Raw genomic sequence first — 15,709 nt, 5'->3', positions numbered from 1 at the left:
AAAAACTTTCAAAGGAACAAAATATACTTTGAGCACGTAGGAACGCTTGAGTAAGAAAAGAAAAAAAAAGAAGAATCAATTAAAATGGAGAGATCGGAAATCATGATACCTATATTCGATGGTGAGGATTATGGAATGTGGAAGCAAAGAATCACGATGTTTCTCAAATATAAGGAATGCAAGGTTGTTACAACTAGAATGAAGAACGAAAGAGACGATGAAGACTGGGACAAAAAGGATTTGAAGGCGATAAATATAATTTATAGTGCAATATCGAACAGACAATTGGAGTATGTTAGGGAAGGAAAAACGGCGTATGATATAATAAAAAGGTTCGATGAAATGTACTGAATTTCTTAGGCCTTTCGTCCACGATACTACATTAATATAGAGTGGAATAGATACACCATTGAGGATTAAATGTTTTTAATCTTTCGTTTCTAAGCTTTAATTAATTACGTTTCAGAGTTACTCGAATGAACTATATCTTAAAGAATAAAATTCGAGTTTGATTATGTGTTCGTAAAACTTGGATTAAATTTGAGTTATTGCCACTTCAAGACACTTCGTTACAATAATCATTGTAAATAAAATTAAGAAGTTAAGTAAAACTAGGAACATTATATTTGTCTACGATTTTTTACATTTCTGCGAGACGCACATGTTTCATTGCTAACGAAATAATTAAGTTTATTATAAAATATGAAGGTAAATACGCTTCGTATTAGCAAGTTAATTTTCGAAAGCTAAATGTAGATATTATTATTTGAATGTCATAAATACCCGATACAACAAGTACATACATGAAGTGACACACACTTGTGTATTCATGAGTTTTTAATTGCCTTCTACGAGTTTACGAATTATAAAATTTTATAATTACAAATTACACACTCGAATGATAGATTATTTAAATATTTAAATACGTGTAATAAAATTTCGATTTATTCGATAAATATTATGTTCAGATAAACTCTCCGTTTTGTCTACTTTTCATATCTTTTGGAATCTTGTTAAAAAATAATGAAAAATGGGGTTCGTTATAAATTCATGATTTAGTTAACGATGTTCAAGGACGTTTAATCTGAAGGATCAGAAGGAAAATCACGATCGTTACGAGACAACGTGAGAAAATTTAATGCCGCAGATTGTCTGAAATCAGCCATAATCGCATTGTTACTTACTGAGCGATTCTTAGATCCTTTAGTTCTGTTTGTTTTGCCGACGAAACACGTATAACATAATCTGTTACCGATACTAGGTGATAAATGAACAATAAGGAAGTGAAACTGGTAAATTCCATGAAGGAATACATTATCAGTTTGGAAAAGATAGATGATCAAGATAGATCACGATCATTATGTATTAGTATGGCAAAATGAAGACTGAAATATTTGCACGATATTACAGTAAATAATTAATAACAGATTTCGTGTTAATAAAATGATAAAAAATATTAAATTTAGGTTTAATATTTTAAGCATTTAAGAAAGATGGAACAGAAAACTGTGATAGGCTTTGATCTTTGAGTATTAGATGGTACGATAAGTATCGTTTTCGAAAAAAGAGTATTAATAAATGTAAAGCATTTTAAAAATGAAAATTTTCCATTAGCAAATTTCTCGTCTCTTCTAGTCAGAAATTAAAATTGAATGAACTGTTTTTGGGTAATATTATGGAATTCTCTTTAGTTACGTGTTTATAATACATAACAGAAATGTATCTATTATTCAAGATCCATCGTTCTACTGTTATGGAAACCAGAAGCGAACACAGATTTCCCTCAGTCCGACCTCTACACAGTCAGTGAAAGCATTTTCATACAACAAAGTAAAGATAAAAAATTTTCCTTCGACGACGCAATGCGATTCCAGTCACGTTGCTTAATGATCTATCAAGGTAGACAGGATTCTTGAGGAACCAATGTAATTACGTGACTACGATCATAATTTTTCTAAGGTCTCTGTACCCATAAACAATATTGTGATCCCGTTTGTTATTTAATATAATTACTTATATCTAGTTATATTTAGTTATTAAATATTAGCATGATTTACTATATGTAATTCAGTAAATCGGTACAAGATCTAAAGAAAATATTTCTTACGTATGATTTTGACGAACTTTGTGTAAAAATCTATAAAACTAGAAGTTGCTTAGTTTATATACAGATAAAGAAAAGCATCGTTTATATCGTCGAGATATCACATTTATATCATTTTAAAAATAAAAATTCTTTATCAAAGCGAAGAACATTTTCATAAAAAATTACGAACAGAATATCTCGATTCTGCAATCTACTGTAAACAAGATAAGTATCGATAATGAATAAATCTTGACATTGAATTTTATTCAAAAAGTTACAGTGATATCAAATAATCCGTAATGACATTTATTACTCCAATCATATCAGTCAACTACTACCTACCGCGTAATACGCGATCGATTTTCAAACGCACCCCCCTCCCTCCCCCCACCAAATAGAGTTTCCAGTGTAATTCTGTTATTCTTGAATCTTCGGCTTGTTTTTCATTTTTTAGCTCACTTTAAAATTTCTTCTGGCTTCAATTGTGCTACGATTTAAAGTTTTCCGTGTATACGTTTAGGACGTTACTGCGTGCGGAAATAGTACAGAAGGCCTCTAATTATACCGTCTACAATATTATTTATAGACTTTGAACCATATAGTACGTAAGTATGTAATTGTATATCTGTCGCGGTTCATTTTATCCTTCTCTGTTGCGCGAACCAGCGGTTAGGAGCGACACTAAATCAAGTGGGAATGAAACTCGTTGAAACAACGCTAGACATGGTAACGGATCCATGACTGTGCTTCTGTTATTATCAACGCCAGTAACGGTTAAACCTATTGCATGTGTGTAAGTTGGAAGTTACGTACATAACTTATGCACACCCGTTGTGTGTTTCGCGATCCCATATTTCTTTTAATTTGAATTTTATGAAACTTTTTGTTCGATAATTGATGTGCCATATTACATCCGTCACATTCAATGTTATATGGTGTAATTTCTTCAGTTGTGGTGTTATGTAAGTTACGAGGTCATTCCTGTGTTTGGACATGTGTTTGGAATGTAGTGTGTATCTTTCTCTTCGTATGTACATAGTGAGTAGAGACTGTCTGTCTTTCGCTAGAAGAATATTCTGCATATAGTTATTTACTGTTCTTGATATTTGATTTTGGAAATTTAATTTTCGCTTTGCTTGTATCTTCGAGCGTAAGGTGAAATTTGTACAGACATATCTAGTAATTTGTTAATCGTACTGTTCGAAATTATTGTGTGTGTGAATATTTCGGTGAATATAAACTACGAAAACCTGTCCTTGATTTTTTATGGTAACAAAGCAGTCTTTTCAGAAGAAACAATATTCATAAATCAGTCCCTTCGCAAAAAGCTAATTCTACGAATCTTGTTAGAAGAAACCGGTTGACGAAACTACGTGTCCCTTCAGGAGAGGTCTAATTTATAGAGGTAGCTTGCAAGAAAAAACCAATCTCACAAAAAGCTTGAGCATTCTTAATTAATCCTCTTTAGAATTCAATTACATTTATGCCTTTTGTAAATATTAATTCTAAAATAACGATGCTAACATTTCTAACCTACAGAGTATCAACAAATAACATAACGCAATTCCCCATTTCAATTAAATATGAAAAATATACTAAAGTCGATCCAAGATCAAACCCGGCAAAACAAACGACAAATTTACCTGAAAAATCCACTGAATTCGTTTCAATACATCCGTTATTTAAATTGCAAAAATCAGTTGTGTTTCAACGTCAATTTTTAACACCGTCCATATATCGCAATTTTAGTACGCGACAAGACGACAATACAATTCATTTCAACACCATTGAAAACTTTGGCTGGCTTCGGACAACCGGTTTCCGGCGTGGCGCCACTATGCTTTGGAGAAACAAGGAAATACATATGTATGCACCTTGCTTTTTGTGAGACAGAAGAACTCTGTGTCTCTGTTCTACCAACGTCGCTGTTGCGACGATTTGCCGCAAACCTAAATGGAGTTCGATCAATGGCAACGCGAGCACGTGGTCCTCGATGTTCGCGATCGGAAAATCGTGTTTTCCAAACTATTTCTAGTTTCGCCGGTTCCACTGTCAATCAACGTTTCTTCCTTTGGTTCCGTTTCTCTTCGATTCTCTCCTTTTTTATTGGCAAACACGTGTCACCGAGTATCGTGTTCGTCTTCGCTAAGCAAGCTTCTATATCAGCGATACGCGAGCCGGTTTCCCCTTCATATTTGTACAAGACTTCGTGAACATCGGACATTTTTCTCCTCTCTTTTCGAATAAGAAAATCCTATCGTTGTTTAACTAACAATTGCATTTCTTTAAATGGAAATGTGGTCGTGTCTCCTTTATATTTTCAATTAGCCAGGGAATTTAGGTTTATTGCCGTGGAAACTTGATCGGTCGTTTACGTAAGGATCTGCGACTCTGCTTCATCTTCGAGGAAAATTTCATCGAATACAATCGTTTCACTCAATGATTGGATCAGTCGAAAGGGAGATTCCGTGACTGCCTGTATAAATATTGATCATAGTGTCTCTTAAAGGGAAGCTGTACCAATCTTGTTGATTTAACTACTGATCCTACTTTATCCTCGAGAAAAATTACTTACTTTGATTGTTTGACCATTAATTTTAGCGTTTCTTCGAGGGAAACAGTGTTGATCGCTCGAGTCTGCTTCTTTCTCAAGGTAAATTGTATTTACTATTTACTCGATCAGCTATTTTATTTTCTTTTGCCGGAGAAACCTTGTTTCTCGCCTGTTTGACCATCCGCGCTATTTCTTCTTTGAGATAAACTGCAGCGATTATTCGTGTAATCAACAAATCTACTTTTTCTTTCTTTACGAAGGAAATCGTGTGTTTAACGAAATCTCGCTTGTTTAGTCATTGATTCCGCTAACTTTTCCAAATAAATCGTCAATCATTCGCTCGATTGCCAATTCTAATTTTGCTTCGAAGCAAACTGCGTTGATTATTCGTATAACCTTTTTAATAGAAACTGTTTTTCGCCTATTTTATCGCCAATTTCCTTTTCAAAATAACATGTATTAATTATTCGTTTAATCGCAGATTTTATTTTATTTTATTTCTATTTCTATTTCGTTTTATCATCGATTTTCCGCCGTCTTCAAAGAAACCCACGTGAATTACTTTAATTGCTTTTTCAAACTAATTTTATTTCTTTACTTTTAAATTAAGAAGCAGCAACGAAAATGCTACAATAACGGAAAAATTCTTCGGTTATCTCCAGAAAGAACACGAAGGTATCGAACTTAGTGTATTGAGACATTTTGTTCGTTGGAAGTTAGTCGACGACATTTGGAACGGAAAGATACATTTGACATGATTTAGTGTGACGTTGAGAGAGAAAAATGGTTTGATCGAGGGTGCCCTTAATTACTAATTTCATAACTTGCTGTTAATCGATCTGACAGTGATATTAGTGGATGTGGTTGGTAGTGCCTGATTAATCGTGATCGATATTTTGAACAAAGAGCAACGAGAAACGATCAGTTTGGAGTTTCACTTTGACGTCGTGAGACTATCGTTAATTAGACATAGAAGAATCATTTGGTGACAGGTAAGGGTTTCAACTTCTGTATTCATTTTCTTCTATAGACTGAATTTAATTTTTCGCTTTGATAATCGTTTATGAAAGAGAAGCGATAATTATTAGTTCTACCTAAGAATGTTACTAATAAATTAGGAAAAAGAAATTTTGATTGGATTCTTGATAACGAGTGAAAATTAATTTAAAAGATTGTATTTGGAATTTTGAGAATCGATCGAGTCCTCAGTTTCAGTGCAATGTAACGTTATCAGTCGCGTGAGTTTGGCTCATATGTGATTTATGTGCAAGCTAAATGTTTTCAACAAATTGTAGCATATTGATTTCTCAAAGTACTGTATCAAATGTCTTGTAATTATAAGCAATTGTTTCGTTTGGACGATCAAGGGTAATATACTCTATTTTTTATTTTAAAAATGCCGCCATTTGTGTAGACGTACACACGCAAGTATTTATTATGTAGACACGATGGCTCGTAGACACGAACGTTTCTCGTTGTCGTATTTTCCAAACAGGTCAGTTATTTCGAGCACTCGACCACTTTCTCGCTCCTGACAATGACATTAGTCATTCTAATCGATGTCTCGAAATCGATGGTTCTTCTGTCAGCTATTTCGTTTCCGTGTTTATTCCATATGATAATATTGTTTCACGTATTCGCTTAAATTTAATTGGCAAATGATTAATTTCCCTGAATCCATTTTCAAGTAAACATATCAGTTTAACCTTTTGCTCTATCTGATACGAAAATGAACAATTTGATATAAAAATTTTGCGAAAGATCGATATATTATTTTACTTTTAACTTGGAAATCGTTCTCTTAATTTTTCAATATCTAATTAACCACCTCAGTCCCTAAGACCGTCTGTTTTAACGAATGGTAAATAATCAAATAATTGCGTTGATACATCAGAAGTACCATCTTCTTATATCCCTGATATTAGTGTTAAAACAGGTTTGAAAAACCTTCAATTATTTCATTTATTCTTAGCCTTCGATGGCTTAAAATTTTCTCGGTTATTTTCCAATAGAGTTCAATATATTGATCGAAAACTTAGTTTAGCTAAGCACTGTAACCGGAAGTCACCCTTAAGTCGCCGGGTAAGAGGATTACGAGTAATAAACAAACAATATTAATCAGAAAATTATTCCATTCAATTTTTCTCCTGCATTTAATTAAATATGACAGAGTCGACAAACTTTCCTTCGGTTCTTCTATCTCATTTGCAAATCTATAATATCGATATCCAAACGATAACTCGAACACCATTAACCAGCACTCGAGGCTATTTCTTTCGTCGAAACTTTCCTCAGATATGTAGATATCACGTTGACATCGCCGCGTATACCGAATCAGCCCTTTTTAAAGATGATCTCGCGAGCGTGGTTCGTATGCAATTCAATTTGAACGAGTCGCGTGTCACGATTCACTTGACTCCCGGCACAGTAATTGGCCGGCACTCGAGCAAACACTTACGCTTAATTTAACGTTTAACCGAATCGAAAACAAAGCGAACAGTTGCCGGACTTCGCTCGTTCTTTCAGTTCATTTCCGAACGTCTTTCGATCAGCATATCGGGTCTCCTCTTTCATCTCCGTTGCCTTTCAAAATCTAAAATCATAATTGAGACTTTGCTGCTCGAACTATGGAAGGGGAAAACGTGAATGACGGGTAAGATTGTTCCTGCGTTCTGTCAGAAAATAATTTCCTGTTTGTGGGAGAGGAAAGGAGCATTGTAATTGGAATTACAGAATGTGAAACATCAAAGGAACTGCCGAATGACATTTATTTCAAAGACTAGAAGACTGAAAACTTTGTTATACGACTTTTATACTGCTACGCCTGGAAATCAAGGATGGATTCTGTTTCAGCGAAATGAAGGACGAGAAGAGTAACTCTATATTGCCCACTGAAGCGACTCGATTGAGACCAAGATTGGAAAGTTTCGATGATGTTCTGCCGTATGTCGGTGACTACGGGAGATATCAATGGCTGTTGTTATTGTCGTTACTACCTTATGGCGCGACGTACGCGTTTCTGTATTTCTCGCAATTTTTCATTACGATTATTCCCACGGAACACTGGTGCAGGATAGACGAATTAGTAAACTCGAATTTCACCGAAGAAGAGAGGTAAGTATGTATAATGAAGGAAAGAAAGAAAAGGAGATATACGTAGCAACGAAAGCTCCTTTAAACTTTGAACGATATTTTTGATTGTTCGTAGAAAGTGACTTTAAAATATTGTGAAAAATATGCGAGATATCGCGATTTCTGGAATTTCTCGAATTTTCGAACATTTCGAAAATTATTAGAAAATATTGTAGAAAAATTTCACGATAAGATACAAGATATTTTTGGATTACTCTGTCTGGACTTTGGTTCTTATTTTAATAATTAAAATGATCAATCATCTATCGTATGGGATGTTTAGGATTAAGATAGCGATTCCAGTGACGAACGTTTATCCTTATTACGAACAATGTCAACGGAAGGACGTAAACTTCACAGAGCTGTTGAAGAGCGATAAGAGCCTGAGCTCATCGGGCTTCCAAACAAACAAAACGATAAAATGTACTCAATGGGAGTATAATTTTACGCAGATTCCATATCCTAGTATAGGAACTGAGGTGAAGTATTCACATCGTTGTCTGAATCGCATGCTTCGAAATTCTTACACTTCTGCTGCGTTCTTTGGGTCATTTCCGATCTAATCTAACCTTGTTATAGTAAATTTCATAAGTTTAAAGAAAGTATAAGACGATAATTGTTAGTACGGATAATTCCTCGTTCCGATTTTACGCGAACGTTTTTTTCAGAGCATAAAGAACTCTTTCATTCATCGAACTGCGAGCAGAATCGAGATATAAAAATTCGAAGACCGCAGCAGGATTAAAATTATATTCTGAAAAATATGAATCTGGTTTTTCGCTGACTAACTCTTAACCTTGGTGATTAGCTAGATTGGGTATGCGACCGAGAATACCTCGTATCAACGGCGCAGGCCATCTTCTTCTGCGGATCCATCATCGGTGGTTTCCTAGTCGGTTGGATCGCCGATCACAAGGGTCGTATCCCAGCTTTAATGTTCTGCAATGGTATCGCCCTTTTTGCCTCCATTTTCACTGCCAGCGCAAATAGTTTTTGGTCATTCGCCGTCTGTAGGTTTCTCACTGGACTGGCGTTCGATAACTGTATCAACATTCCTCTGATTATCGGTAAGCCTTCTACGAAGTAGAAAGTGCGAGAGGTTCGACCGATAAGCCAATGTTTCAGTCACGCGAGAGATAACGTTAGTATGAAGTCAATGTTTCTATTACGTGAAAGATGATGTTGCGTGAGAAATTTTTGATGAATTGTTCCTCGAAGATAATTTTGACGTTGCTGTACTCGATTGAACTATACGGTTCGAGTTCTTGATTCAAGAGCTTTTGCCACCACCAGAGATGAATATATTGATTTTGTTATTGTTAAAGATCGTTTCATCGATTTTCATGTCGTCGAGGATAGTTATATCTTGATATTCTTAAATCGAGTTATACAAGGTGGTTGGTAATTGGTGGTACAAGCGGAAAGAAGTCGAAAATATAGAATACAAATTTTTTTTTTTAATTCTTCCATCGAGACAACGATCTACAGTGAGATCCGTTATAACGAGACGCGATAAAGTGCACGCGTATCGAGCGAAAATTCAAAGTCGATTTTCTCGAAAACAAAGCCTCGAACGAAAAACGTTTATTCTATATTTTCGACTTCTTTTTTCGCGTAGAATCACCCCCTTTCCGCTTGTACCATCAGTTACCAACCACTCTGTATATTCGTTCGAAATGAAAATTATCACAAAATTTTCAACACGTAATTCGTTTAAATACGTTAGAAGCAAAACACGTGTATTATGTAGCGCTTTTTGTTATACGGACCAGCTCAAACTCGGAAAATTCACGTTTGCAGAGTAAACGGATTAATTTAAAATCGGAATTATATTTATAATCTTACAATTATCCTACAACTACATCGCAGTGGCCAGTACAATTTTACCATGGATAGCCTATTATATCGCAAACCGGAGATATTTTACTTACGTTACTGCCATACCGCTGTTATCTGTCGCTATCACACCGTGGATTCTTCCCGAGAACGCCCGGTAAGTAAACTCCTAATCGTTCGATTATTCGAATTCTCAACTTGCGCTTTGAGATTTATGCAAATTTACTTATCGATCCATATCACTCGTATTTGCTCTGTTCAAGCTGGTACGTTTCCAACGGGATGATGGACAAGGTTGTTGAGAAACTACGGAGAATAGCTAGGATCAATCGTAGAAATCCAGACTCGCGTATTTACGATATATTAGTTGTAAGTTCGATCAAATAGAATTCTAGAAAGCTTACGCGAAATCATACGGTACAGTACTTGAATCTGTGCTGACAGATATATTTGATTCACGTCGAAAACACACAGACTCGCGAATGTATTTTAACATGCATAGACAGGTTTTAAAAATGAAACGCGATGAAAAATGAAATATGAAATGAAACTTGACTGTCGCGATTCCATTGTGGTATTATATCGATCTCGTACAAAATTTGAAGTAAATCTGGGAATTTATATAGAAATTATAAAATATTTACAATTTACAAGTACAATCGGGGATAAAAATAAGCTGCTATAGTTAATGGAAATAGATGTGAAGAAAGTATAATCAAATTAGTATCAGCCTCATATACTTGAGTTTTATTTATTATATTTCCTTCTAATAATATGCAGATAGTTCAGCAAATGATTGAAATGAATTTTTACATTTTCTCCACTAATCCACTTAGTTTTGTTCCCGACTGTATTTCGGATCAGAAAAGTATTTAATCAACCAACCACCCATTATATTAATAAATCTCGATATCAAAAGCCATGCCGACTAATTCCATAAAACAGAATGCAAAGTGCCACTGTTCGTGCTATCTATTAATGACGAATACAATGAAAATAAAATTTCTTTTCAGTGTGTTATGAATTTTGAACTGTGTAAGGGCTAAAGGCACGACTCGTATTATATCTTTCGTTAATTATTCTCGAAATAAATTCTTGCAGAGTAACATGGAGGCACCGGACAAAATTCAAGAATCAGCGACGCTGCTCGATCTGTTCAAAACGCCACGGTTGGCGAGAAACACTATTCTTCTAGTTGCATTCTGGCAAGTATAAGATACGAGTTCATGTTGCGATAAAACCTTCATAAATAACCGATACAATCTTGTAGGTGTTTTACCCTGATCTCGTTCGACGATCACGTGTATTCATTAAAACTTATCCAGAGCTCGGTGTTCGTGTCGTTCTCGATCGCCTGTGCCACAGAACTTCCAGCTGGGTTATTACTCGCCCTGTTGCTCGACCGATGGGGTCGTAGACTCTGCGGATTTCTCACGATGGCAATGACCTGTGTACTCAGTATCGCTGAACTTATGCTGCATTCCAGTAAATATATCGATCTGTTTATTAAAGTAAAATTAAAACGATTATAATGACGTATTATTGAGAAAAATCTGAAATTAAGTTGATGATGAATGTAAAAGAATTTTGGCAACTTCGAAGGTATTAATCTTGGAAAATAATTATTTTGATGGAACTAGAATTTAGGAATTATTAGGAATTAATTTAGTGGCGAAATTGAAAGAGGTGTGCACATTTTAGAAGCAATAATTTTCTATATGTTGGTTTTCTAGAATTTGGAGATTTATAGAAGTTTAAAGTTTGTGTGAAATTTTAATTTAATTTTGATTAAGCTTCGATCGGACTATATTTTTAATTAAACTTACAATCAAGTATTGTGTATCCAGGATTAATTTTGTATTTTTTAATTTATTCCCCAGTGCTCGCGAAATTAGTAATGTCAATATTGTCGCGATTCTGTCTGAACATGGCAGCTAATGTTGGTCTTCAGTATGCAGCAGAACTTCTGCCCACGCCAGTCAGATCGCAGGGCGTATCTTTCATTCATATTTTCGGAATAGTTGCACACTCTTTGGCGCCATATATCACTGACTCGGTAAATAAATATTTATACTACTATTGTTGTTACAACATTTTTGAAACACCGCTAAGCACATCCACGTTCAACTTCTCTTTAATTTATTCCAAAAGATACAATAAGCGCTATTAGAAATTATGAAAAAGCTCTCATGTAAATTTTCTCATGATAATGTAAAATAGTTTTTTTCTTACCTTAAAACAAGTTGTTTCCTGAAGAAGTTAAATATTATAAAAATCTGATCAAAATATTTCTCACTTTCTAGAAAGCCCGTTTTGGAAGTTGCAACCAACGCTTTTCTTTAACTGATCTTTAATCAAAAAATTGAAATTTAAAATAAAAAATGATGGAATAACTTAAGATATGAAACTATATTGGTTGAAACTTTCTAATGAAACTTTTTAAATGAGAAATACTTTGACCAGATTTTCATGGTATTTAACCTTTGCTCATATAAATTAATATTTGTTCATTAGGCTGCAATTTGGGAGGGATTTCCAATGCTCATTATCAGCACGGTGTCCTTTTTTGGCGCTGCACTGGTTTTGTTCTTGCCGGAAACTGTCGGCCAGAATCTTCCTCAGACTATCAAGCAAGGCGAAGAATTCGGAAGGGACCAACATTTCTGGTCGTTGCCTTGCTACCATAAGACACACTTCAATGGACATCAACACTATCACTCCTGTGAACGATAATTATCTGATTTTTAATAATAATTCAATTAAAAAACACGAAGGAGGATTCGTGTTTTTTTAGAAGTAACAATATTACAAGCGGATCAGTCTGACGATTTTTGTACGAGAAAAAATCGGAACATATTATTTTTCTATTCTCCTACATTAATTTTTATTTTTATCGTTTACGTTTAAGAATTTGTAAGCCTTAATTCTAAAAAGAGCGAGCTTAGAAATCGTGTTCCTATATAATTTTTATTATTATCTTTTAAGAGCTTTTATAATTTTAATGCTAATTTTCACTTGCGTTACGCACGTTCGAATCGTTCAGCGGTTGGTGCTAATTTGATATTCAAAGATATTACGTAGAATAATATCGAAAATGTTACGTAAATTAATAATTACGTAATTTATTAATTACGTAAATAATAAATTAGGGAGATTTAAATTTTTGATTCCTTTAATGTTTTTAACATTTTTTACTGGAATATATTGGACAAAATCTTATTTAAAAAAATAGTACGTTTAGATAATTTTTCTTTGTGAAAAGAAACAGTTTTATATCTTTTGAACGATTATCCACGTATTTTTAACGATTATTTATCTATTCGTTATATTTTTTGTACGATTTTAAATAACGTACAATATTAATAAAATCCAAGCTTGAAGACTTTTTAAATTATTGTTATAATTTCTTCAGCACCAACTGCTGGACTTTTATCTATCTAAAACGAGTTGTACGTACATTAAAAAAAAAATAACTCTAATTGACTGTTTCTATGGTTTAGGAAGAAGAAAAAAAGAAAGGAAAGAATATTGTAAGCAAATCGTGCCATCGTATGACGATCAGTGTTCGTCGTTGTGCCAATAACAACGCAATCAATCTGAAGAAACCTATTCATAGTATTCATAATCATCACTCACGTATATATTCGCGTATACACTCACGTCCATAAGATTGATTCACCGAATAAAACTTCCATAAACCTTAATATAAGAAACAATTCTACTTTTTATTTGCACACACATCGACGAATCCCCCGAACAAAAATAAACTGCTAAATATCTCTATAATTAAATACATTAATGCTCGATGATCCTCGTTCATCGTTATACGTCTAATCTAACTCCATCCTATAATTAGGAGATAACGATCACTTATGTTACAATGTATTAACCCTTAACAGCCGAACTTAATTATAATTAATTATAGAAAATGAAATGCTTCATTATACGGATATTTGAAGTAATATTCTGTATTATACAGGGTGTCTGGTAATTGATACTGTGATAACCAGTGGTTAGTTAATATGGTTAATAACCAGTGGTACAGAATAATACTATGTGAAAGGATCTGTTGAAAATATAGAACGAGAGATTTTCGTACGACGTTCGAGAGAATGAAATTCTGAAGCTTTGTCAACTCGTGTTCACACGACATTCACGAAACATATTCAAAATTTATTTTCTCGCAAATACGAAGAATCATCAGTTACGAAACACTCTGTACTATATCACATTATTATATCACTATCGTATTGATAAGAAATGTCGATATTATAACTCCTTAAGACTCCCTTAATATTTATTTGCGATTCAGCTTAATATGTATTGGCCCTGTGTAATTTCAAGATTAGAAATATAAAAGAATTCATTCCTGATTACGATATCGTACATGATTTACAAAATCATCGACCGTCAAGGATTAAATGAGAATTCTTTCGTCCAGAATTATTTTCCAGACGATCGAATTATTATCCATTGCATCACGAGGATCGAACTAACTTGTAGCCTTGAACAATTATGTACAGTTGAATCTCTAGCGTAGGAATATTTCAAAGAATCTCAGGTTTTGAGGAACGATAGCTGATATTTGCAACGAACAATAGTATGTCTTTTTAATCGGTAACTGAAAGCAGGGGCTAGTCTCATAAGTACGCGAATGATTCTAACGATCGAATGATTCTAGTTGCTAGAATCATTGTTTAAAGGTGGTATAACGGAGATTGTGCGCTTAAGACGAACAGGTCGGAGGATCGAAAGGAACGAGATTGGAAATATTCGCGTCTCTTCGCGAATCAGAATTTTACTATTTCTAATTGAACACGTGACGGAGTTTCGATCTGTTTCAAGTAACATTTAAACCTGAGTGTTACGCCGGGCGACTCTCTGCCTGGCCCAGGTCACACACCGCGGGCCAGACGGACACCAGATGTCCGCTCTTCCGTACGGCGTACCCTCAATAGCCTTAAGCATCCGTCATAAACCCGAGTCACTTGCCTGCTAAAGTCCTTCAAACAAACATCTGTTTCCGAGGAATTTCTCGAGACTATTGTCTACCACGGCTTAACTAAGGAAAGTTGGTTTTTCGCACGTACGCCGCAACTGTCCTCCCACTAACCACTTTCTCTCGAGGGCGGTTGAGACCCTTCGTTTAACCAATTAGAAACGAAGCCTATTCCCTCACTCTCCTAAATAACATCGGCACCAACAAATCCGATGGTCCCGTGCGCTAGACACACCCATCCTTAGCTTTCCTCCGACACATCATCGTCTCCCAAGACGGTACTGATTTTACATCCTTCGAACGGTCAACATCCTTCGAGCGGGTAGACACACCCGCAGATCAGTCACTCATTCATCTCGTACATACGCACCAGTGTAACTGCCTTCGTTATAAGTTGTGGAATAAACGGTGAAATATAACTTACTATACTCTGTCATATTCATTCAACCACCTCTGTTATCTTAACCGAAACAGGGGAACGACTACTTCGCGACGTCGATTCACCGAATCGTAGCGAGAATTTACGCCTCTCGCTGACGCGTTTTCCTCGCGACCGCGTCTCTCCGCGAACGGTCGTAACACTGAGCATTTTCAAAATTAACTCATTATCTATCAATTTTTCTTCTAAAATTTGTATATAATTCTATAAATTATTTACTGCTTTTTCCATTGGATTTAAACAGAACAATTTCGGAAGAATGTCGAACATTATGTTAATATCCTTTGTATTAAAAAAAATTCCTGCTTAAAAAGATCCTACAACTTTCATTTTTTAATCTCAATTGGGTATGATGGTAGCTAATGAACGCTTAGCAATTAATTGTTTTAATGCATTCCATTTTATGAATGATCAGTAATTACGGATTCAAGGATACTTATTAGAAGTAATATTCTTATTATATCTAAATATATCAAATAGAGATATTTCTCGTATTAATACTGAAAGATCATAAAAAAGAAAATATCATAAAAGAATTTCAATTTTGATGTTTCATTAGAATAATATATATATATATGTATGTATATATTTAAATTAAATAACAGAGATCTCAGAGTTTTCAAAGCATTCAACGTGTTGATGCATAAATGGATGATGAAAAAA

General features: G+C 34.6%; 1 protein-coding gene across 1 annotated transcript; it reads left to right on the top strand.

Moving 5' to 3' along the window:
• The first annotated feature begins 2,748 nt into the window (after positions 1-2,748).
• Positions 2,749-13,261, top strand: LOC126876025 (carcinine transporter-like). The gene is made up of 10 exons (XM_050638936.1): positions 2,749-2,879; positions 7,494-7,754; positions 8,056-8,251; positions 8,581-8,858; positions 9,625-9,765; positions 9,872-9,977; positions 10,710-10,813; positions 10,879-11,093; positions 11,489-11,664; positions 12,123-13,261. Exons 1-10 carry the CDS (start codon positions 2,824-2,826, stop codon positions 12,339-12,341), a joined length of 1,752 nt encoding a protein of 583 aa, XP_050494893.1. The 5' UTR covers positions 2,749-2,823; the 3' UTR covers positions 12,342-13,261.
• The last annotated feature ends 2,448 nt before the right edge of the window (positions 13,262-15,709 follow it).

The sequence above is a fragment of the Bombus huntii genome, unplaced genomic scaffold (genome assembly GCF_024542735.1).
Source record: "Bombus huntii isolate Logan2020A unplaced genomic scaffold, iyBomHunt1.1 ctg00000061.1, whole genome shotgun sequence".
In the NCBI taxonomy this organism is placed as follows: domain Eukaryota; kingdom Metazoa; phylum Arthropoda; class Insecta; order Hymenoptera; family Apidae; genus Bombus; species Bombus huntii.
The sequence above is the reverse complement of the archived record's forward strand: the minus strand, read 5'-3'. Positions and strand labels throughout refer to the sequence as shown.